Source organism: Trachypithecus francoisi, unplaced genomic scaffold (genome assembly GCF_009764315.1).
Source record: "Trachypithecus francoisi isolate TF-2019V2 unplaced genomic scaffold, Tfra_2.0 Lachesis_group4, whole genome shotgun sequence".
NCBI lineage: Eukaryota > Metazoa > Chordata > Mammalia > Primates > Cercopithecidae > Trachypithecus > Trachypithecus francoisi.
This window is the reverse complement of record NW_022681469.1, coordinates 6,576,281-6,600,705: the sequence shown is the minus strand read 5'-3', so window position 1 is coordinate 6,600,705 and position 24,425 is coordinate 6,576,281. Positions and strand designations below refer to the sequence as shown.

The following is a 24,425-nucleotide window of genomic DNA, read 5'->3' as shown; positions in this document are numbered from 1 at the left end:
TGCTTATTCTCCTGAAGCTCTCATATAATTAGGATAGCAGGCTTCTTTTGTTGTTATATTTACAGCAGGTTAGTTTTACTCAGTTAATTTTTTGCCTTTCTCTTTTGGTTATTTCATTTGGACATCCATAACTTTAAATTTGTATGTGGTAAAACCCATTTTCCTTTGATGTTTGTATGTAATCTTCATCCATCTGGGATTTATTTGGATCATCGTTTCACACTGAACTTAGACCCAGAGAGAATGCAGGGAGCCAGGGTTAATCTGATTCTTGTTGGTGATGTCTTCTTACAGGTCTGTTTTTGCTTCAGATTTAGTAGGCAGCTCTTTGCTGGGAGGCAAGAAACCTTCCCAGCTGCTCTCAGAAATCTTCATACCTTCTTACCCTTTCTCTGCTGATACTTCTCCCCTCTACTCAGTTTAAATGTTTGTTTATTTCACTTATAATTATGCTTGGGTTCCTATTCAAGATGAGAAACAACTATAGATTTCTTTAGTTAATACGTTATTTCTTCTGGAATGAGATACAATATTGGCTATTATGGCTGTTTATTGAGTGCTTCTATGTGCCCAGCCCCATTCTAAGTGTTCACAAGTATTAACTCATTTTCTAATGCCACCAACAACCCTCTGAGATAGGTAATGTTATTAGGCCCATTTTTCAGATTGATAGGAGGTGCCTTAAGAGAGAGATTGTACACACTACTGTTGGAATCTGCAGCTCTTACTCATGTGCTTTAAATGAAGGAAATTTGAAGTATTAATCACTAACATTTATGCTATTAACTGTGTTCTGGGCACTTCACTGCTATTAGCAAATTCAATCTCCTCAGCCCCTGAGTAGGCACACTGAAATAAATAACATGTCGTGGAGTGCTTTTTAGGTTCCCTATTTGCAGCCTGTGTTTGAGTATGACTTCATTCTTCTCTCTTCCACATTTTGAGATGGCTTCCTCTCTCCTAGCCAGGAATTGATGGATTCTAATTACAGTGACTCAAACTTACTTGAGGCAGCATGTTTGAACTTTGCACCAGCTGTTGTGCCAGAGTGTAAAGTGCCAGGCTAGTTGGTAGGTAGATTTGCTTGCTTGTTGTTTGAAGAAGTGATACACACACAGTGCAGAATTGAAAAGGTGCTGGAAGATTTCTAGGGAGCGTGCCCCCCTCGCCTCTTTCCTGCCTAGAGGAAGCTGCCCTTACCAGTTCTTAGCCAGCTGATTGTTCATGTTCCAGGGCTGATTGTGTGTAGGCATATGGGTTAGCACACACTTTTTTTTTTTTTTTTTGAGATGGAGTCTCACTCTGTAGCCCAGGCTGGAGTGCAGTGGCACGATCTCAGCTCACTGCAACCTCCGCCTCCCGGGTTCAAGCAGTTCCCCTGCCTCAAGCCTCCTGAGTAGCTAGGACCGCAGGTACATGCCATCACACCTGGCTAATTTTTGTATTTTTAGTAGAGATGGGGTTTCACTGTGTTGGTCAGGCTGGTCTGAACTCCTGACCTCGTGATCCACCTGCCTCAGCCTCCTGAAGTGTTGGGATTATAGGTGTGAGCCACTGCACCTGGCTAGTACACAGTTTTATTTTACACAAATGGTAACACAGTATGCATACTGTTGTACACCTTGGATTTTGAATTAAACTTTTTTGTTTTGGTTTAAATTGTAAAAAAAGAACCTAATACTATTTGTACCCTATTAGCCATTTTTAAGTGTACAGTTCTGTAATGTTAACTATATTCACACTGTTGCATAAGAGATTCTAGAACTTTTCCATCTTGCAAAACTGAAACTCTCTGCTCGTTGAACGAGTCCCCATTATTTCCCCTCTCCCTGCACCTTGTTTTTGTTTTTGAGATGGAATTAACTCTTGTTGCCCAGGCTAGAGTACAGTGGCACCATCTCAGCTCACTGCAACCTCTGCCTCCTGGGTTTAAGCAATTCTCCTGCCTCTGCCACCCGAGTGGCTGGGATTACAGGCATGCACCACCATGCCCAGCTAATTTTTGTATTTTTGGCAGAGATGGGGTTTCCCCTTGTTGACCAGGCTGATCTTGAACTCCTGGTGATCCACCTGCCTCTTCCTCTCAAAGTGCTGGTATTACAGGTGTGAGCCACAGCGCTCAGCCTGTTTTATTTATTTATTTATTTATTTATTTATTTCTGAGAGGGAGTCTCTGTGTTGTCCAAGCTGGAGTGCAGTGGCTCTTCACAGGTGCATTCATACAGCCACTACAGCCTCGAACTCCTGGGCTGGAGTGATCCTCCCACCTCAGTCTCCTGAGTAGCTAGGACTAGAGGCACACACCTGGCTACCACACTTTGTTTTTTAAAAATAGTTTTTGGCCTGGCATGGTGGCTTATGCCTGTAATCCTACCACTTTGGGAGGCTGAAGTGGGTGGATCACTTGAGGTCAGGAGTTCGAGACCAGCCTGGCCAACATGGTGAAACCCTGTCTCTACTAAAAATACAAAATTTAACTGAGTGTGGCAGCATATGCCTGTAATCCCAGCTACTCCAGAGGCAGAGGCAGGAGAATTGCTTGAATTCTAGGAGGTGGAGTTTCCCAGAGATCCGTGATTGGGCTACTGCACGAGCCTGGGTGACAGAGTGAGACTCTGTCTCAAAAAAAAAAAAAAAAAGTTTTCATTACAAATTGTTGAAGCAGAAGGATATTTAAGAATGTATATAGAATGAAGACACCCTTCTCTTTTTACTTTAACAATTCATCATAGAGATTGTTTCTTCATAGAGTTCATTCTTTCAAATGGCTCCAAAGTGTTTCGTGGTGGGTATTTAGGGTGTTTCTGATCTTCTGGTACAGACAGTGTTGACTTTTTACCTTTCTAAGCTACTTTGTTTTAGTTGGGTCTTTTAACCTCAGAATGTAACTTGATTTTGGTTTTGTTTTTAGCTGAGAGACTTTTAGTAGTTGCATTTCCCCTTTATATTTGCTGAAAATTTTAGTAATAGCAACTCACTGCCATTGAACACATCTGTGTGTCCAGTACTGCTCGAAGCACATTGTTTAGCCTGCCTTTAATCTTTGCAACTCTGAGTGGGGTACTAATTACCTCCACTTAACCCATGAGGAGAGTCAGGGAGAGAGAGGAAATAGTTTACCAAGCCTAGTAAAGTGGAAGTCTGGGATTTGATCCCAGTCACTTTGACCTCAGATCTCTTAATCAGACTGGTGTGGCATGCTACTGTGTGACAGATATGTTTGGTCTTAATTTAACTATTTTTAAAAAATGTTATGCTTCATGTTTTTAATGTGTTTTATTTATGTATTAGTATTTTTTAACTGAAGACTTATTTTTCTCTTTGCTTTGTATTGGGTGTGTGTTCTTAGTAATAATTAAAAGGACTCATTTTTGCGTATTTTAGTATAATTTGATATATTTACCCTGTATTTGTTTAGGGGTAACTATCTCCTTCCTGCTGTAATCAGTGACCAGGTTGGTATTGCCACATGTTCTTGCCTCCCCTTCCTTCTCTCCACCACCTGCTTTTGATTAATGATGTTACTAAACTTATTCCAATGTTAACATTTATAACTTTATGTTTACTAATGCCTGTGATTCTTTATCAGTTTTAAATAATACCTTTTGATCTCACTGTAAGAGGCAAGTGTCTTTACACTCTCTCCTTCTTTCCTTTGTACACTGCTCAACTGGATACCATTTTTTCTGTTAAAATTTATAACATTTACATTCTGTTCTTAATTCCCAGAAAGTAAAAGTCTTTTTTTTGAGACAGAGGCTCACTCCATCGCCCAGGTGGGAATTCAGTGGTGCAATCTCAGCTCACTGCAACCTCTGCTTCCCAGGTTCAAGCAATTCTCCTGCCTCGGCCTCCCAAGTAACTGGGACTACAGGTGTGCACCACCATGCCCAGCTAATTTTTGTATTTTTAGTAGAGATGGGGTTTCACCATGTTGGCCAGGCTGGTCTCAAACTCTTGATTTCAGGTGATCCGCTCACTTCGGCCTCCCAGAGTGCTGGGATTACAGGCATGAGCCACCGTGCCTGGCCAAAGAAAAGTCTTTATTCCTACATCTTAAATGGCTTCATTGCTCACTGTAAGTCTTTTGCTGGACTTTCTGCATTCTTCTTGGTTGGATAAAGTTTATCTTCTAATAGTTCATGAATCCATACATTTTGGCTCATGGGAATGAAATTTTCCAAGTTCTTACATGTTTAAGGATATATATTTTTTCTCCTTAGTATTTTATGTTATTGTTTTGTTTTTTTAATTGACACATAATAATTGTGCATATTTATGGGGTACAGAGTGAAGTTTTGATACATATAACGTGTGATTATCAGATCAGGGTAATTAGCATATCCATCGTCTCAAATATTAGATATTTTGATTTTGTAACATACTTGACTGACACTGTGGCCAGATGTAGAATTCTTGGGTCGTACCTTCTTCCCTTGAAGACTCTTTAAGTGTGGCCGCATGTGTCCTAGTGTTCAATGTAGCAGTGTTGAAGGCTGAGGCTGACTGTACTTTCCCTGTCGTAGGGGTGTATTAGTCTACTCGGCTGCTGTAATTCTGTTTATACCACAGGTTGGGTGGTTTAAACAGCAGACAGTTCGTGATTTTCTCGCAGTTCTGGAGGTGAGAAGTCCAAGATCGAGGTCCGTCGGGGTTGGCTCCTGGTGCGGCCCTCTTCCTGGCTCATATGTGGTCACCTTTCCTGCTGTGTCCTTGCAGGCCTTGCCCTTGTGTGAGTGTAGAGTGGGGAGAGAATAGGAGAGAGAGATTGATTTCTGGTGGCTCTTCCTCTTCTTAGAAGACCTTCCTCCAGTCCTATCAAATTAGGGCCCCACCTCTATGACCTCAGGTGACCATGACCTCTTGAAAGGCCCTGTTTCCAACTATAGTACAGTGGGAGTTAGGGCTTTAATCTATGAATTGGAGGTGGGGGGAGCACAGTTCATGCGTAATAAAGGGTAATGTATACGTTTTGCCCAAAGGTCTAGGAACTTTTTATTTTTTCAGTTTTAAATATGAGATGTAGACCCATATTTGTTGACAAGGAAAAATGTTCATAGTATATTGTTGAATGACAAAAATCAGGTTTATTTATTCTTTTTCTGTTTCTGTTATCTGTCATTTCCTCCTGTTTGATGATGGTTATTTTAAAATAGATACTTGGATTCTTGGAAATGTCTTTGGAAATTCTTGGGAATTTTTATCTGCTTTGTTTTAATATTTTTCCAGATACGTTTTTTTTTTTTTCTTTCTTTTTGGAGACAGGATCTTACTCTGTCGCCCAGGTTGGAGTGCAGTGGCACAATCTCGGTTCACTGTAGCTTTCACCTCCAAGGCTCAAGTGGTCCTACCTCAGCCCCTCAAATAGCTGGGATCACAGGCATGTGCCACCACACTTGGCTGACTTTTAAATTTTTTCGTAGAGGTGGGGTCTCAACCAATTTGCCCAGGCTGGTCTCAAACTCCTGGACTCAAGTAATTCTCCCTCCTCAGCCTCCTAAAGTGCTAGGATTATAGATGTGAGCTACCCACCTGCCCCTAGATAGGCGTTTTTTTGTCTGCCATTTGTTTTTCCTATTTTCTCTGTCCCTTTTCTTTTTCTTTGAGTGTTTTGATATCACTGTTGGCTGGCTTCTTTGTGCCCCTTGCTCGTCTCTGAATGAGCAGAGTTCTTCTGAACTCATGGCGTGTGGGTAGGCTGGGGAGGTCCTGGGCAGCGTCTGGGGGAAGCTGTGCTCTGCCCTGGGCTCTTCCCTTGCCACTGGACTGCAAGGGTGCTTGGCCTAACCTTGCCTGCTCTGCCACCCTATGGCTCCTCACACCGGGCCTGTCCTGAGCAAGGGCTTGCTGCTTCTCTGGCTCTCCTTTGCTGAGACCTGAAGTCACTGGTTTGCCTTTGGTGTCCTCACTCGTCTTGGTTGTGTGTTCACAGCTCTTGGCAACTTGCTTCTGGGATATTCAGTTTCATGGTGTTTAGGTGTTACGTTATTGAAGACAGAGTTTCTTTTTCTGTAACTCGTTCTTACTTTGGGTGGGTAATGAGAACAGAAGCCTTCCGAGAGGTCTTTACTCTGCCATCTTAAAGCTTTTAAGGCCCACAGCCAGATTTCTTTAATACACTTTGGGCATCCTCTATCTCTGAAATCAGGGAGTTGTATAATGTCATTGCTAACATACTTTCTGGTTAACCTGTTTATGGTTCTGATGTATTTACATGAAATTTGGGCAAATACTAAATATAGTGAATATTTTCTTACAGACAGAGCCTCCACTCAATACACCGGAAAACAGAGAGTATCTTGCAGAAATTATGTTTGAATCATTTAACGTACCAGGACTCTACATTGCAGTTCAGGTAAAAGCAGTTGTTTTTGTGATTCCTGAAGCACCTGAGCTGTCTAATAGTGGAAGCAGTGGCATTTCCCAAGGTTCTCCACGGAAACACTGTACTGTGCGCCCTTCCTTTCCACTCCCCGCCCCCGCCCCATGCCAAGGTTCTCCACGGAAAGACTGCACTGTGCGCCCTTCCCTTTCCACTCCTGCCCTGCCCCCATGCCAAGGTTCTCCACGGAAAGACTGCACTGTGCGCCCTTCCCTTTCCACTCCCCGCCCCCGCCCCATGCCAAGGTTCTCCACGGAAACACTGTACTGTGCGCCCTTCCTTTCCACTCCCCGCCCCCGCCCCATGCCAAGGTTCTCCACGGAAAGACTGCACTGTGCGCCCTTCCTTTCCACTCCCCGCCCCCGCCCCATGCCAAGGTTCTCCACGGAAAGACTGCACTGTGCGCCCTTCCTTTCCACTCCCCGCCCCCGCCCCATGCCAAGGTTCTCCACGGAAAGACTGCACTGTGCGCCCTTCCTTTCCACTCCCCCCCCCGCCCCATGCCAAGGTTCTCCACGGAAAGACTGCACTGTGCGCCCTTCCTTTCCACTCCCCGCCCCCGCCCCATGCCAAGGTTCTCCACGGAAAGACTGCACTGTGCGCCCTTCCTTTCCACTCCCCGCCCCCGCCCCATGCCAAGGTTCTCCACGGAAACACTGTACTGTGCGCCCTTCCTTTCCACTCCCCGCCCCCGCCCCATGCCAAGGTTCTCCACGGAAAGACTGCACTGTGCGCCCTTCCTTTCCACTCCCCGCCCCCGCCCCATGCCAAGGTTCTCCACGGAAAGACTGCACTGTGCGCCCTTCCTTTCCACTCCCTGCCCCGCCCCCATGCCATTCAGGACTACAGGAACATGTCCTGTGACTTTTCTTTTCATATTTATGCCAATTTTTGGTATAGACGTCGTCTGGCTCTTTTTACATGCATTAAAGTCTAATGCATTTTTGTCTGGGTGACAAGATAGAGGTGTAGACGTGCTTCTTCTTTTGGCATCTCTGACTCACTTTGATCAGAAAAACAAAATAAATACCTTTAGAGGTTTCCCCTTTCTGATTTTGGGCTCTTAGGAGTCCCGGTGTACTTGATTCTGAGGGGCCCTATGTGTTCATGAGCTCGCAGAACTGGTTCTGAAGCTGTGATTCTTGGTATGATGGTTTTTGGTTGTGTTTGGTGGCATTTGGTCATTATTTGCCTGCCACCTTATATCAGGGAATTGATTGAAATTTTGGGGAATAAATGAGATGGGTGTTGCCCAAATGTTTCCTGCATACTACTAGTCACTTCTAAGGAGGAGGAGGAGGAGGAGGAGGAAGAGTTCCATAGAAAGATGAATTTGGGTGGTGCTGCATCCTGTAGCTTTGTCGGGTTGATTCACAGTGCCTGTCAGCACAGTCTAGGCTCTGAGGATTCCTGTGTCGAAATCTATGTATTCTAGCACTTCCAAATTCATTTAACTACAGATCTTCCCCCTGGCTGTTATTTGTATTCCATGGGATAGGGAAACACTTGAGGAGACATAAGACTGGTGGTTCTCAAAGTGGTCTGTGCAGCAAGTTTACCTGGAGAATGTTTTTTAGAAGTACAGATTTTGGGCTTCATCTTTGAGCAGGGTTTTCCACCCTCAGTGCTTTGGGCTGGGTAGTCCTGTGTTGTGGGTGCTGCACTGTGCATTGCAGGAGGCTTAGCAGCATCCTTGGCCTCTGCCCACTAGAAGACAGCAGCCCCACCTCAAGCCTCCTTGCCCCGACAAAGAAAATGGTACCAGACATTGCCAGATACTCCCTTTGGGGCAACATTTTCTTTGGTTGAAAAATTACCCTGTACCTTCCAGATTAGAATTTCTGGGTGTGAGGCCTAGTAGTCTGTATTTTTAACAACTCCACAAGTGACCTCATTGCCAGTCTGTGGCACCACACTGGAAACCAATGAATTAGAAATTAAAATCTTACGATTCTATAATGAAATATCTTTTTCACTGGCTTTTCTTTGCAAAACTTCAGGTTTTTTTTCTTTTCTTTCATTTTTGAGACAAGGTCTCACTGTGTTGTCCAGGCTGGAGTGCAGTGGTGCAATTATGGCTCACTCTAGCTGCAACCTTCTGGGCTGAAGGGATCCTCACACCTCAGCCTCCCAAGTAGCTGGGAGTACAGGTGCGTGCCACCACACCTGGCTAATTTTTGTGTTACTTGTAGAGATGGGGTTTCACCATGTTGCCCAGGCTGGTCTCGAACTCTTGGGCTCAAGTGATCTGCCTACCTTGGCCTTGCCAAGTGTTGGGATTATAGGCATGAGCCACCACATTCAGCCAGGTTTCTTTATTGAAAACTTGACTCCTATAGTTTTAAGTCTCAACATTTTCATGTTAGTTGTCCAAGTCTGAATTGGAATTTGAGGGACGGTGTCAGAGGATGGATAGGAAAAGGAAAGAGTTACCCCGACATATTTAGTAAGAGAGTTTGTTGATTGGACCTGGAAGGAGCCCACAGATGCTTTAGAAAGAGTACCCATGTGTGAGTGGTTTCCATGTCTTTTCTCCAGGCAGTGCTGGCCTTGGCGGCATCTTGGACATCGCGACAAGTGGGCGAACGTACGTTAACAGGGATAGTCATTGACAGCGGAGATGGAGTCACCCATGTTATCCCAGTGGTAAGCAGAATAGTTCATGCATATATGTCTCTGTAGGCTTAACACCTGATTCGAGGTAAGGATGGAAATAAAAAAAAACAACAGCCTTCTGCAATGAAAATACATTTCAGATGATAGTTATACTTAGAAAAGGTAATAAAAGTTTTTTATTTTTTTGCCACCTTATATAAGGGAATTGACTGAATTCCCCAAGTATGTGGGAAAGAATGAAAAAGATGGCCAATTATTGTGGCTTTGGCAATTTTGAATTCATGGTGGCATATTTCTACAGTCAGAATGTCAGAGAATGTCCAGGATGTCTCTGGATCTACAGAGCCTCTGTTACACCATGGGTGGAACATCAAAAGAACATTTTCTGGAGCTATCATTCTGACGTGTTGGGAGATAGACACCATTTTGAATGTTCAATTTGTAGGTGCAGTGCATGGCCGTTTGAAGGAGCACATCTGTGTTCTGTGAGAAGATGTGAATTGCAACCAGCTCAGGCTTGGAAAAACTGCTTCTTGTTTTAAAAATTTACTTAAGGGCCGGCCGCGGTGGCTCATGCCTATAATCCCAGCACTTTGGGAGGCCCGGGCAGGCAGATCACTTGAGGTCGAGAGTTCGAGACCTCCCTGACCAACATGGAGAAACCCTCTCTCTACTAAAAATACAAAATTAGCTGGGTGTGGTGGCGCATGCCTGTAATCCCAGCTACCTGGAAGGCTGAGGCAGGAGAATCACTTGAACCTGGGAGGCGGAGGTTACAGTGAGCCAAGATCGCGCCATTGCACTCCAGCCTGGGCAACAAGAGCGAAACTCCGTCTCAAAAAAAAAAAAAGGTTATTTAAAAGCCAAGAATGGGAGATTGTACATTTTGGCTTGCAGAAGGCTCTGCAATACCACTTTTTGGTTTTAGATAAGTGATGCCTAATTTGGGTCTCAAGAGATCTCTAAATTTTTCTTTTGGTCCAATGGACTATTTAAAGGAATTATCTTAAATTCATGTTTTTGGAAAATGTATTGGAAGTGTCTGAAGAAGGTATTCAGAGGGAAGTCAGACTCATCCTGGTCTTTCTCCTGTGAGGTCTCCTCCTCAGGAACCACCATTGCTAGTTACTTCTGTTGTGTTACAGATGTGTTTCTGCATATGTATACAGGGGTGTGTGTATGTGTATATTTTTACATACACAGCTCTTTTAAAATGCAAATTAGGATTTTCAAAAACCATTTCATTGAAAAAATAGTCACCGTTTCATTTTGAGAGGTGATGGGATGATGTACTAACACTAATGCCTTTAATTCCCTGAAGGTTAGGAGTCACTGCAGTGGAAAGGCTTCATGGTCCATGTGCCTCCAGTGAGGGAGAAAAAAGCCACCCTCCTGCGCCCGTGCCTTGTACTCCTGGCCATGGTCCTTCCGGTGGGGAGGAGAGGTGGCTGCCCTGCCCTGTGAAGTGTGCTCTAGACTTGAGCCTCCTTCAAGCCAGTCTCAGCACTCCTTTCCGTGGATCTCGAGAAGAGTTAGTGCCCTGGGTGCAGAGCACTCACTGAGAACTCAGGCTGCTGTTTACTCAGAGAGCTGCGCGGCTGAGATCCAAGATGCGGCCCCTAGGCCCCTGGCCTGCACCCCCTTTGGTTCTTTGCCTATTTCTTATGTCTGATTTAGGAAAAGGAAAGAAAATACATTTCACAGCATGTCCGGGCCCACCAAGAGAGTTGTTTGAAAAGATTTTTTATCATATCTTAGTTCAGTTTTCCCCCAGTTATAAAAATTACATTTGTCATTGAAAATTGGGATAAAATAGAAAAATTTGAAGAAATAAAATTACCTGTAAAGCCACCCAAAGACCTGTATTATACCTTTATTTGTATAGTCTTTAAGCTCTTTTTCTTTTTTCTTTGGAGATGGAGTTTCACTCTTGTTGCCCAGGCTGGAGTGCAATGGCACGACCCGGCACACTGCAACCTCTGCCTCCTCCTGGGTTCAAGTGATTCTCCTGCCTCAGCCTCCTGAGTAGCTGGGATTACAGGCATGCGCCACCATGCCCGGCTAATTTTGTATTTTTAGTGGAGATGGGGTTTCTCCATGTTGGTCAGGCAGGTCTCAAACTCCCGACCTCAGGTGATCTGCCCATCTTGGCCTCCCAAAGTGCTGGGATTACAGGCGTGAGCCACCGTGCCCAGCCTGAGCTCTTTTTCTAAGACACATGTCACACGCACACACTTTAAACACAATTGGAATGTCTCATGTCTGGTTTGGGATTCTATATATAATACAATCCTAAAGTTATATTTTGCATATTAGTTTAACCCTAATTTTTTTCTCTTGTGATTAAATATTCTGTGAAAATACATTTAAGAGGTGCATAATTTATTTTTCTGTTGTTGGACATGTATCTTGTTTTAATATTTTTACCACTGTCATGAGCTGATATTTATTTAACAGTATTTTAGAAGATATTACATGTAATGCATAGAATGTGGTAATTTGGAATAGTTTATGTGTTAGAAAGCTAATATTTTTATGGGTTTAAGTTGATTTTTAATAATTTGTACATATCTTTTATCTCCATCTTAAAATACTTTACAAATACTTGGACTCTACAGAAAGGCTAAATTTTTTTTTGCTTCTAGAAGTTAGGTACATCAGAAAAAAACCATAGGAGGAATTCAGTAAGTTGTCCTTGCAACTTTACTGGTGACTAGATGCAACTATTAGAATGAATACGTGTGTAAAATGAAGTCAGCGTTTCACTTCTGTTCCCTTCTGTCTCACTTGGGGAGTGTGGCACAGAAGCTGTGATTGCTGTAACATGAAACCTGAGGGTCTTGACCGGATGATCCAGCGGTAGGCGTTGTCCACTCTGACGGTCAGCATCCTGCTCACCCCTGTAGAACAAGCTGGATGTGTGTCCAAGCCTGTGGCTCTTGTGGCAGGTCTGTGCCCACAGGAAGGCTGATGAGGGAGCTTTGGACCCATCATTGCTGTGGGCATGTGGACACTTGACACCGGTCCTGCCATTGATCGGCCCAGGTGATGGTCACCCTCCTTTCCTGGTCCCTCACAGACATACCTTCACTGGCTCAGGGAGGCAGTGGAATGAGAGGTTCCCCACCCCCAAAACCAGTGCTGTGTGCTCAACACACACAGTGTCATCTGAACTGTATTATTGGCCCCTGCAGGGTATTGTTTGCCCCATATGATGGACAAATGCGCTGAGGCTGAAGCATGTCAAACTTGCCAGTGTGGAGCCGGAATTGGAGTCCAGGTTGTTAGAATCTAAGCCCTGTGTATTAACCAAATTGCTGACTTTTAAACATAAGTAGATATATAGTTGGCTTAACAATTTATAAATAAAACTTTTTCCTTTTTGTTAGGGAAAAAACCTATTGAGTTTAGTGTTCTCACAGACAGCATTACTTTTTGGAAATGAACTATCCTATGTGTTTTTTCTTTTCATATTCCTAATGAAGACATCCTTTTGGTTGCTTTCGGAGAGCGTCAGATTATTGGAATAATCTGGAAGTTTGAATATAAATGGAATTGCGTATGCAGTCATTTTGAAAGACCTTCTGTACCGAGCTTGCAGAGGGTGGGGATTCTGTAAATGCTTGTTAATGCTGTGAGGGGCAGACAGGGAGGCTGAGACAGGAGACCTTGTGAGTCCAGGCTGCTCTCCACTGCAGAATCACTAACACAGCTGTTTTGCCTCCTCTTCTTCCCTAGGCAGAAGGTTATGTTATTGGAAGCTGCATCAAACACATCCCGATTGCAGGTAGAGATATTACGTATTTCATTCAACAGCTGCTAAGGGAGAGGGAGGTGGGAATCCCTCCTGAGCAGTCACTGGAGACAGCAAAAGCCATTAAGGTAAAAACAGATGGGAAACCGGCTGGTTTGGGGGTGAGAGAGATGGTGTTCTGGACACTTCCCCTCGGTGCCATCATCCCTGCTCCTCCTTTCCTTCCTCTCCCCTTCCCATGAGTGTGGGGCTTGATTTGTTTTACCCCTTGAGTTAAGTGGGCTGAGGATGTAAAGCTTAACCTCTTCCAAACTAGATGCTCTGAGGTTCCAGCTGTCACTGAGAATGGCTTGGTAGCTGGTGCAGCGTACCAGCATGCAGAGGCGCATTGTCCAGCGGGAACCTCACTGCCAGAGGCTCAACTACCAGAGCGCTCCTTGCATACTGCCTCCATGCTTCGCTGTAGAATCCGGAGGCGACCGCGGCAGCAGAGCACTGCCACCCGAGAATCCAGAGCTCCTGCACAAAATTCACACACAGGTGTGGGTGTGACGTGTGGCCATAAGCATCTCCTTCCTTTACTGCACAGTTTCTGAGTGTAGTGGAGCTTGAGGCGGGTGAGCCTGACACCCACCCTTCTCCTCACTGCCTTCCTCCCTTCTCAGCACCTCGTAACTGAGGCTGCTTGAAGGAAAGGAAGCATCAGAGATGATTCCTGAGGTGTTTTTAGGACAGGAAGCACTGGCATGGGGCAGGCTCTGCAGTTGGGTATGACCTGCCCTGCTTTACCTGGAACCAGAGATTCCTGGGAACGGGGCTCTCAGTGCTGAAATGGTGACGGGGGAAGACGTGGTCCCTTCCATCTCGGGAAGGTTTCCTGAGGTATCATTAGACATTCTTTTTTAGATGAAAATTTTTCCTAAGGGGTTACCGTTGCCTTTCCTTGCCTTTCCTCAGGGGTGGAAGAATATTTGACTATTTGATCCAAGTTCCCTTGCCACTCCAAATCTGTTAGAAATGTAAGTCAGAATGGAGCCCCTTCATAGTGGCTCACACCTATAATCCTAGGACTTTGGGAGGCCGAGGCGGGAGCATTGCTTGAGGCCAGGGGTTCGAGACCAGCCCAGGCAATATAGCGAGATCTCGCCTCTATTTCAAAAAAAAAAAAAAAAAAAAAGAAAAAAGAATTGAGCCTCTTGTTATTGATGCCCAGGGTCCACTCCAGTGGGTCTGAGTCCTTCCTATTTCCACCAGGATTGCTGAGCAGCACTGCTAAGGAGGGTCTTTCCTGACCCTCATGCTGGGCCTTAAACTCTCCTCAGGGCTGTTGGAGTTCCAATTTGGACCCTGAAATCGGGGCCGGTGTGCTCGATGTGACTGTGTGTCACCCTCCTGTGAAGGCTGGGAGTAAAAGAGACTCCGTTCATAGCCTCCAAATCAGCTGCCCTGGCCCTGCTGTGTGGGGTAGCCCTGTTAGTTCTTGCCTCACTTCTCTCTTTAAAGGAACAGATCCCGAAAGGCGTGGTTTAGAGCTCCCCCTGCTGCCCTCTACTGCCATGGCCTTCTGTGGGTGTGAGCAGGCCTGAGGGAGTGTGCACCGTGAACACACCACCTTTGCAGCATGAATCCTGAACCTTAAAATTAAGCCTATTACTCTGCACCCAACTCCATGGAAGCATTGCATAGGAAGCATTTGAGTTAAGTAAGCTGAGATGCTGTGGGATGTTGACCAGGCCTGTGAGGAGAACTGAATGCCTTTGTCTGCACTCTTGGTTGATTTGAGGTTGTAATCAGCTGACCCTGTTTCTCTTGTGTCATCAAGGAACACAGGGTTGTGTAACACTTCTTGCCTGTCAGTCTTCTTAAAATTCTGCTAGAGTATATCCAAGATACCCAGAAGATGGCATTAGAATATGTTTCAGGGATGCTAAGAGACTTTAAACATAATACCACAAGAACATCTTTGGAGGTCCTTGAGAGAACCATTCCCTCCACGGTGTGCTGAGTGCCAGCTGGGCAGCCCACCTGGTGCTTCCCATAGGCAGCGAGTACCTGGGGGTCACCTGGGGCTTTGCTGAGGCCAGCTCTAAGGACACATATCAACACAAAGGTGTCCAAGAATATTAATCCCACCAGATACTCAGGAAACACTTCACATCCCTCAGGCTGCCTGTCAGTGCAGGGCAGGGATCGTTAGCGGGTTCTCTCGCAGCAGCAGCATCCTGGCAGCTCCAGTCCTCCCACCTGACTCTGCTTTTCCTTTATTCCCTGGGACCTATCACTTTATAACCTACCATTGTCATTTACTTGTTACGGTTGCTTCTTGTTGTCTGACTCCCAGCTGGAGTGTAATCTCAGCAGGGATCTGTGTGTGTTTCGCTCACTTGTGTCTCCCAAGTGCCTAGACAGCAAATCTGTGTTGATTGAGGGACTTAGAATACCCAGTCAACAAGGTACACTATGTCTAGGCAAAGAGATGGTGTCAGTGGAGCCGATGACAGTGCTGTGGCCAGCTCCACACCAGATTAACAACCAGCAGGTTGACAGTGGCCACCCGGCTTGTGGATGCTGGGACCGAAAGAAGCCTCTGCAGTCAGGTGTTAGGGTGTAGACAGTGCTGCTCTTGGTAGGTGAGGCTGCAGCACGGGTCTGCTGGTCCAGCGTGGACAACAGTGAGGTGCCAGGGCAGGCCATAGGGGGCACCTGAGAGGAACAAGGCAAGACGTGCTTTCTAGACACCTGTAGACATCATTTCAGATATGGTAGCGATAGAATTGGATAGACCAAGGCTGAGATTAATAGCTGAGCTGCAGAGAAAGCAGACTGACTTGTCCAGAGTCCGAGTGTAACCATGTCTAATATGAAAGACCATGGAATGTGAGACTTGACACATATCCACACTGGAGTGATGGTGGGGGTGGTTCTGATCCCAGGGCGTGTTAACTGCATGGGGTTCCTGGTTATTTGTCTGAGGGCAGAGACACTGGGCAGTTGTTAATGCCTGGCAACATCTTTGTGTGTGTATGCAGGAGAAATACTGTTACATTTGCCCTGATATAGTCAAGGAATTTGCCAAGTATGATGTGGATCCCCGGAAGTGGATCAAACAGTACACGGGTATCAATGCAATCAACCAGAAGAAGTTTGTTATAGACGTTGGTTATGAAAGGTTCCTGGGACCTGAAATATTCTTTCACCCGGAGGTAAGCTGTTTCCTTTTGTGTGTGCTCAAGTGTGTGGGATGGAGCGGTACTGCCACCCAGAGTGCAGAAAGAGCATTTCCCAGCAAAGGGCCTGTGAGCAGGGCCGCCGTCCTTCTGTCTCCCCACATCCTCCGTGCCGTTTGTCTGCTTGACAGATTGTTCGGTTTGCCTCTACTCTTGGCTGTCTGTGTTAATAATTAAAGATGGGTTATGCCACAAATAGTTAGGAAGACTTATAGGAGCAATAGACGATAATAGAATGAAAAGTAATCTTCAGGAGTTCTGGGTGGTCACATGCTAGTATTACGAGTAGCTATAATCTCAAGGACTGTATGGAGGTTGCCTGTGCCTCAGAGTGGGGTAACATATAACCTTTCCATCTTTGGTGATTGCCCTTCCTAACTTCTAATTTTAACCCTGGACAGTTGATCCTGCTCTGTTCCCTGCTGCAAGGTAGGTTAATCTTCTGTCTAAGGCCAGCATTTTTGTTATTTAGGTAATCTTAAGAATTAGAAATGTCATCATTTTAACTAGTAGTCATAAGGAATTATTAGTACTTTTGCAGAAAGCAGTAATTAAGAGGCACATTTTAAGATTTACATGTAATGCATTTTATTTATATTTTAATATATATTCCTGGCTAATTCAGTTTATATTCGGTAGGTGGGTTACAAGCTGCTGTTTGGTTTTAGATGTGTATATGGCTGTTTTGTGCAGAGAAACAGCATGGAAAGTATACCTCAGTAGTAATCCGAAGAATAAAACGATGGCAGTGATAATCCAGCGAATGCCCGCTTTTAATCTATGGATTTGGAGTGGACATAGAGCGGTCAAATGCCCAGTGAACAGCTTGTGAGCCCCTGAGTGGCCTCCTCCTTCCTCTGAGAGGCACATTCAAGCTTTCTTTGATTTTTAACGTATTTCAAATGAAACGTAATTGAGTTGACGCTTATTTAACTCATGGAATTGAATCTAAGGCTGTTTATTCAATAACGTGATTATCATGTGGATTGTTTCATTTTAAACAAACACTTCTCGTTAAACAAAACACTTCCCTCCATCTTCTAGACCAGGTTTAATTAATCTTTCATTGAACCTGTTTCTTTTTCCTTATATCCTGATTTTCTCATAATACGAATATTGTCAAATGATATGTCAAACTCACGTTTCTCACTGCGTGTCACGTGGATCGTGCACATACTCTCCACTGCTCTTATTAGGCTGAATCACTGTGTGTTCATGGTGTGGGGATGGTCTGTCTTTGATACTGTTGGTATTTTTTCTTCACTAAATCCATACATTTTATCTCATGAGGAGAAATATATCACCACCCCACGCACACGTAGTCACGTGGGATTCCTTTGACATATCCTTCATTCCAGTGTGAATTCTTTTAAGTTATAATACATTGTATGTTTGTTAAAGTTACTTTAAAAAAAAGTGTTCATGTTGTTCTATTTGAGAGAAACGTGTAATGTTTCTTTTCTATTGATATACAATTCAGTTTGCCAACCCAGACTTTATGGAATCCATCTCAGATGTTGTTGATGAAGTCATACAGAACTGCCCCATTGATGTGCGGCGTCCGCTGTATAAGGTATAAACTGCGTGGGTAAGGTACTTTGATTTCATTCCACAATTAAAGGCCCATCATTCTTAGAAGACGGTATTACTATTTATTACTAGTAGATATTCCTGTTTCACCTTGTGTTTCACAGGATTTGTTAAAGACAGTATAATTGTAAGAGAAAATGGAAATGACTCAGTTAACTAGAATTTTTATTTTATTTTATTTTATTTTGGAGATGGAGTCTTGCTCTGTCACCCAGGCTGGAGTGCAGTGGTGCGATCTCGGCTCACTGCAACCTCTGCCCCCTGGGTTAAAGCAATTCTTCTGCCTCAGCCTCCTGAGTACTGGGACTACAGGTGCATGCCACCATGCCCAGCTAATTTTTTTTTTGTATTTCAGTAGAGACAGGGTTTCACCATGTTGCCTAGGCTGGTCTCAAACTCCTGAGCTCAGGCAATCCACCCACCTCTACCTCTCAAAGTGCTGGGATTACAGGCATGAGCCACCGTGCCCGGCCGACTGGAAGTATTTAAGTATTGTAAATATATTTTATTATTATCTGACAAGATATGTTTTAAGTTGAACAGTTTTAGCCACACATATCGATTGAAAGTAAGAGCAGGCCGGGCGCGGTGGCTCAAGCCTGTAATCCCAGCACTTTGGGAGGCCGAGACGGGCGGATCATGAGGTCAGGAGATCGAGACCATCCTGGCTAACATGGTGAAACCCCGTCTCTACTAAAAATACAAAAAACTAGCCGGGCAACGTGGCGGGCGCCTGTAGTCCCAGCTACTCGGGAGGCTGAGGCAGGAGAATGGCGTGAACCCGGGAGGCGGAGCTTGCAGTGAGCTGAGATCCGGCCACTGCACTCCAGCCTGGGCGGCAGAGCGAGACTCCGTCTCAAAAAAAAAAAAAAAAAAGAAAGTAAGAACAATACTCTCTCCCATGCTTTCCGTGAACTCCTTTGATTTTGTTTTATGCATATGTGGGTTTAGTGCCGATGTGGTGTTGTCAGATAGAAGTTAGAACCCAAAATGGGACAGTCCGATAGAATATGCTCATGTGTTTTTTTTCCCCAAAATTCTTTGATTGCAGGGAATTTTGAAACCTGGAATGAGGAAAATCTAGTCTATGTGATTATTGAGTAAAAAGAAGTCCTGCTGACAGCCAGAGATGGCGAGCAGGTGGTGATGGGCAGTTAGCCTTCCTGCACCTTTAATCAGTGTTTGCTTGAGGGAGTCATGCCGTCAGCTCAGTGGCATGACTCACTCGCCTCATTCAGACTCAGGTTGCTGAACTGTACAGAGAAGAGAATCAGGCTCAACAGACAGCACTCAGCATTGCGTCACCTGTACCGTGCAATACTTTGTAGCTTTTAAAAAGAATGAGGTAAATCAATATAAATTCAGATGAAAAGATAGCTACAGTATAAAGTGAGAAAGGAACTTGTAAAATTTACATATATTTCATTTGATATAAAATATAGTTTGCATATTTTTTGAACTATGTATGCTAAACTCTTAAAGTAAATAAAATATCTTTGGGGTAGAATGATGGGTAAGTTTTACTTTCTCCATTTTGTGTTTTAAAGTTGTTTGAAATTTTGTTAAAATTTTTTTATAATTAAAATTTATTTCTGTTTAGATAACTTTTGTGGGTGTAAACAAATTATAGTTCGGTTTTTACTGCATACTCTTAAACACTTGTCTAATAAAAAGTACAAAGAAAGGGAAACTAAAAAGAGACTGGAGTATGAAAATTAAGAAAGGTAGCAGGTCCTGTCCTTCCCACTTCAGTCCCGGCTGACATTCGCTGTGTCTTCTCATCTGTGAAAGCAGCAGCAGGCGAGCACTGTTCAATCTTAATCCCATCATAAAGCAGAGGAAACTGCCAGCAGTTATGGATTGTTCCTGATGGGGTGGGAATTTTCTTGTTTGACAGTTTAGTTCCCTGAACTTCTTTTTTTTTTTTTTTTTTTTTCTGAGGCGGAGTCTCGCTCTGTCGCCCGGACTGGAGTGCAGTGGCCAGATCTCAGCTCACTGCAAGCTCCGCCTCCCGGGTTTACGCCATTCTCCTGCCTCAGCCTCCCGAGTAGCTGGGACTACAGGCGCCCGCCACCTCGCCCGGCTCGTTTTTTTGTATTTTTAGTAGAGACGGGGTTTCACCGTGTTAGCCAGGATGGTCTCGATCTCCTGACCTCGTGATCTGCCCGTCTCGGCCTCCCAAAGTGCTGGGATTACAGGCTTGAGCCACCGCGCCCGGCCAGTTCCCTGAACTTCTATAGAGGTTTTGGAGTAGAGATGGTCTTGGAGACCGGGTAGATGGAGTCCCTTATTTAATAGATAATGACACTGAGCCCCAGAATTGGGAAAAGGTGGTGAAAGGCACCTGGGTTATGTGCTAGGTGAGATCACATGGCTGCCAAGTGGCATGGTTGACTTTTAAGCCCATTTCCCTCGTCTTTGAAAACTTGTGCTTATCCCACCATATCACACGAAAATTATGTAAAATGTACAGGGAAGAGGATTCTTCTTTTCGTTGCCCACACTGGAGTGTAGTGGCATGATCACGTCTCACTGCAGACTCGACCTCGGGCTCAAGCGATTCTCCTGCTTCAGCCTCCCAAATAGCTTCAGGCATACGCCACCACAGCCAGCAAGGTTATTCTTCAAAGAGGGAAACCCTGTCCCTGACCACTTTGTCACTAGGATAACCATTTGTTCTCTGTGGCTTTCAGAAGGGTGTAGCTTGGCCCTGGCTGTCAAGTTTGTGCAGAATAAATCCTGTCTTCCCTCCGCTGTCTTGGTTATTTGTACAGGACCTCTCCAGTGTTACGAGTGCCTTGCAAGTGATAGAGAATTCAAGTAGGGTTGAGAGGGGGAAGGATTGACTTCCCCCTCTCATGACCATGCTTTCTCCTTTGTCACATAGCTGAGCTCTGTACCCCGCTGTGGGAAAGGAGAGACACAAAGGAGGCCACCTCCTTTGCCACCTTTCTAAGTTAGAGTAGACCAGCATATGTTACGAGAAAAATTAATCCAAAATCTCAGTGTTTAGCAGCAGAGGTTTATTTCTTTGCACGTGGCTCGTATCTGGTGTGGTCGGCAGCAGGCTCTGCCACCATGTTATGGCTGCCCTTCGGAAACATGCTGCTTCGGGTCCCCGCCGCTGGGGAGGAGACAGCTGGCGGGCCGTCCCGCCCTCCTCCATGGGCCGCCACCTGGGCCAGCCTCCCCCGGACACTGGAAGCAGGAGCGTGATAGAATGTTTGGTGGGCACCGCTGCCTCTCCTGTAGCCACCAAGAAAGGGACTTCTTTCCAAGGTATGGGGCTTGATGACTAAGTTGAAGTTGAATCCTGAGGCCTAAGCATGCCCGTTTCTGTGCGTTAGCCTGCCAGGTAACAGCTGCTCTGGTGTTTTTTTCCCCATGGTGATATGAGACCGGGAGTTGGCCAACGTTTTCTGTAAAGGGCCAGATGGTGAATCATTTTGGCTCCTCAGGCAGTAGGGTCTGTGCTGCATTTATTCAGTTCTGCCAGAGCAGCCGAAGGCCATGTTGAACGACTAGGGGTGGCTGGGTTCCTATAAAGTTTTATTTACAAAAGCAGGAGAGAGCCTGTTGTAGACATGTGAGGAGATACTTATGAAAGCCTCGTTCTAATACTGTCCGGGTTGGCCGGTGATCATCATCTGCGGACCCTCCTCAGGTGGTGCGTGTGGGAGCGCGGCCTTGGTAGTTCCTCAGCGAGTCAGTGCTGCCTTTGGGAAAGACTGTGGAAGAGTCACTGCTGAGCTCTGCTCACAGCCCAGGGTAGTCACACATGCTCGGCTAGGGCTTCTGCTGACTCGGTTTCGGGAAGCTGTCAGCCCTCCCAGGTGGACTCTCACTGTGTGGGATGGAGGAGGGTCCCTCCAGAAGCAGTATCTGAGCAGTGAAGCTGCGCTGACGAGGTTCGCTCCTGCTCAGTGCCCTCCCTGCTATGCTCCCTTCTGTAACTCCTACTCCTAAGTGCAGCGGAGAGCACGCGCCTAATCTGTGTTTGCAAGTGCACAGATCAGTAGGTTTGTGGGTTTTTAAAAATAATTCTAAAACACTCTTCTGGTTAGAAGACATGCTGCAAATACTTCTGCAGAGCCCGCAGTCGCCTTTCTCTGGACAGCCACGCATTCCTGTGTCTTAGGGGTGTGCCTTTCCTCTTGGTTCGCTGTGTGGCGCCTCCAACCTGCTGGGCCACCCTTGCCAGGTAAGACGCCCTGTTTCCAGGGGTGATGTTGCCGATTCCTGACCTCGGCTACTTGTGCGCTTTCACGGGTTTCCCAGCCTCATTTGGTCAGCTCTGCTGGCCACATAGACCAGCAGAGTGGGTGCCCTGAAGATGTGCTTTTGGCTTCCGAAGAGGTGGTCTCTCTCCCTCCGCCACACCTGCGCCTTGAGGTGCTTGTCTGGACCAGTGGGGCTGGTCTGTTTATATTTCACCGGACGGTTGGTAGGATTGAGCGCTACCAAGCAAGTAGGAGGTGTGCATTTTAGGTTCTGCTGAAACCCTCCTGGCCGTTGAGTTATGTTACTCAGACTAACAGACGAGGAGAGGACAAGAAATAGAAGGAGAATAAAAGATGGCTTGGAAAATTTATAATCTTTTTTCCTCTAGCTTTATTGAAATATAATTTTTAATTTTTATGAGTAGTTAGTAGGTATATTATTGAGGTATATTGACAAGTAAAAATTGTATGTATATATATACACACACATCAAGAGCAAGAAAATGGTGTGTATTTAAGGTGTACAGCATGATGATTTGATACAGGTATATACTCTGTGGAATGTTTACCACAATCAAGCTAATGAAGACACCCGTCACCTCACACAGCCACCTTTTTCAGTGTGTGCAGTGAGAATATGTAAGATTCCTCTCTTAGCAGATTTCCACTACAGCGTACCTTCTTCCTAACTACTCACCATGCTGGAATTAGGCCTTCAGAGCTTGCCCATCTTCTAACTGCAAGTTTGTTCTGTGTGACTAACATCTCCCCACTCTGCAGTGCCTGGTAACTACCATTCCACTCTCTGCTTCTATGAGTGACTAAAAATTCAGAATCTTTAAACAAGCAAAACAGCTTTTTTAGATGAAAGTAGCCATCATCTGTCTGATTTTTATTTCAGTCTGACTTGTAGATGAGAAGGGTATTTACACATCTGCTTTATCTGTTCCGCCTCCAGGAATGACAGGCGCGGGGGCCTGCGGGAAAGCCTCCGTGTGAGAGCAGGTGGACATGAGCCTCGGCCCACCGTGGGCTCCATCCAGGAGCTGTGAGATGGACCGGAGTCTGTGTCCCACCCTAGGAGATTCTGATGTAATTGGGCTTGGGCTGGGTGGAGCCTGGGCACCTGGATCTTAAAAGCTTCCCAGGTGACTCTAATGTGCAGCTAACTTGAGACCCGCCATCAGCGCCTGCCCACTCTCGGATCAGCCAGTGTTCAGTAACTTGCAGGCTTTACCTTAGGGGGAGGCCAGTTTGAATCGCTTTGTAATGTAATGGATGTCTTTCTACTTCTCAGTTCTATTCAGGAGGTACTTGAGTACCTACTAGGTACAAGACAGTGTTGTTAAATGAGAGGATTTAAGTATGTACAAGATATGGTTCTTGTCTTCAAGAGCTTATAAAAAAGCTAAAAATACTGAAATAACTCTAATGGGAACCTCTACAAGCTAAATGTCATTAAAGTGAATCATGCAAATTATGGTAATTGAGAGAAGGGGCAGATTGCATTTAATTAGAGGGGATCAAGAAAGGCTTTGAGAAGCTGCCATCTGAGCTGAATCTGAGAGCTTGGCCTGCAGAGCTGGGGGGGTGGGTGGACGGGCCAGGTGGAGGGAAGAGAATGAGCGCAGATAGAAGGAGAGTGGGCAGATGCCTGCGGTGCCTGTTTTGGCCAAACCTCCGGTGATGGGGAAGGTAGTGGGAAACAAACCTAGGTGGGAGGGTGGGGCCAGCAACAAAATATCTTTAGCCTGCTCCAGTGGGTTGGGGGTTGTTAAAAACTCCTGTTTATGAAGTTTGTGAAGCAGATGTGAATACATCCTACTGTAGCAAAGGGATTGATTTTTTCTGTAACAAACTGCTTGAATATATATAATTATGTTAATGCATTTTAAACTAGAGAAGCACGTTGCAGGGTAAATGAGTTATATTTATAATAAATATATACTTATTATTTAGAGACAGAGCCTTGCTGTGTCACCCATGCTGAAGTGCAGTGGTGTGATCACAGCTCACTGCAGCCCCGACCTTCTGGGCTCAAGCAGTCCTCCCACCTCAGCCCCTCCAGTAGCTGGAACTACAGGCGTGGGCTACCACATGCAGCTAATTAAAAAAAATTTTTTTTGTGTGTGGAATTGAGGTCTTGCTGTGTTGCCCAGGCTGGTTTTAAACTCCTGGCCTCAAGTGATCATCCTGCCTCAGCCCCAGAGCACTGGGATTATAGGCATGAACCACTGCCCCGGCTCTATTTTTAGTTTTTAATGTTTAAGGGTATGTTTAAATACCTTTAATATTTGAAGAGAGAAAATCAGAAAAAAATACATATCATTGGTTTTTTTCATCTTTTTTCAAATAGGTCTTTTATTCATATGAAGTCCTGGTTGAAGTGTAATATGTGAACAAATAAAAAGGTAGCTGCTCTGATTTTGTCAGGGTAGTGGGCAGAGAAGGTTCCAGAGTTCCGCTCTTTTAGCCCCAGTTCCACACTAATATCCCTCGTAACATCTGTTTGATGCTTCCTGTTGATACATCCCAAAATGGCATGGTTTTGTCTTACTGGGAAGGGAAGGCTTATGTTAACAACTGGAAATTGGACATTGACTTGCCCAGCTCACAAGAACATTAAGACACCTGTG

The 24,425-nt window shown here is 45.1% G+C and overlaps 1 protein-coding gene across 12 annotated transcripts in view; it reads left to right on the top strand.

The window, feature by feature from the left end:
* The window catches only part of ACTR3B (actin related protein 3B), a 106,164-nt gene that overhangs the window by 52,008 nt on the left and 29,731 nt on the right, over positions 1–24,425 (top strand). For 7 of the 12 annotated variants that reach the window (XM_033192164.1, XM_033192167.1, XM_033192163.1 and 4 more), the window contains 5 exons: positions 6,260–6,355; positions 8,921–9,028; positions 12,737–12,880; positions 15,782–15,955; positions 17,460–17,552. In XM_033192164.1, the coding sequence (XP_033048055.1) occupies positions 6,260–6,355; positions 8,921–9,028; positions 12,737–12,880; positions 15,782–15,955; positions 17,460–17,552 (615 nt within the window). Of the gene's footprint in view, positions 1–3,418; positions 3,456–6,259; positions 6,356–8,920; positions 9,029–12,736; positions 12,881–15,781; positions 15,956–17,459; positions 17,553–18,620; positions 19,169–21,707; positions 22,882–24,425 lie in introns of those variants that run through there. The other 5 variants (XR_004432734.1, XR_004432733.1, XR_004432732.1 and 2 more) reach the window with 5 other exon arrangements.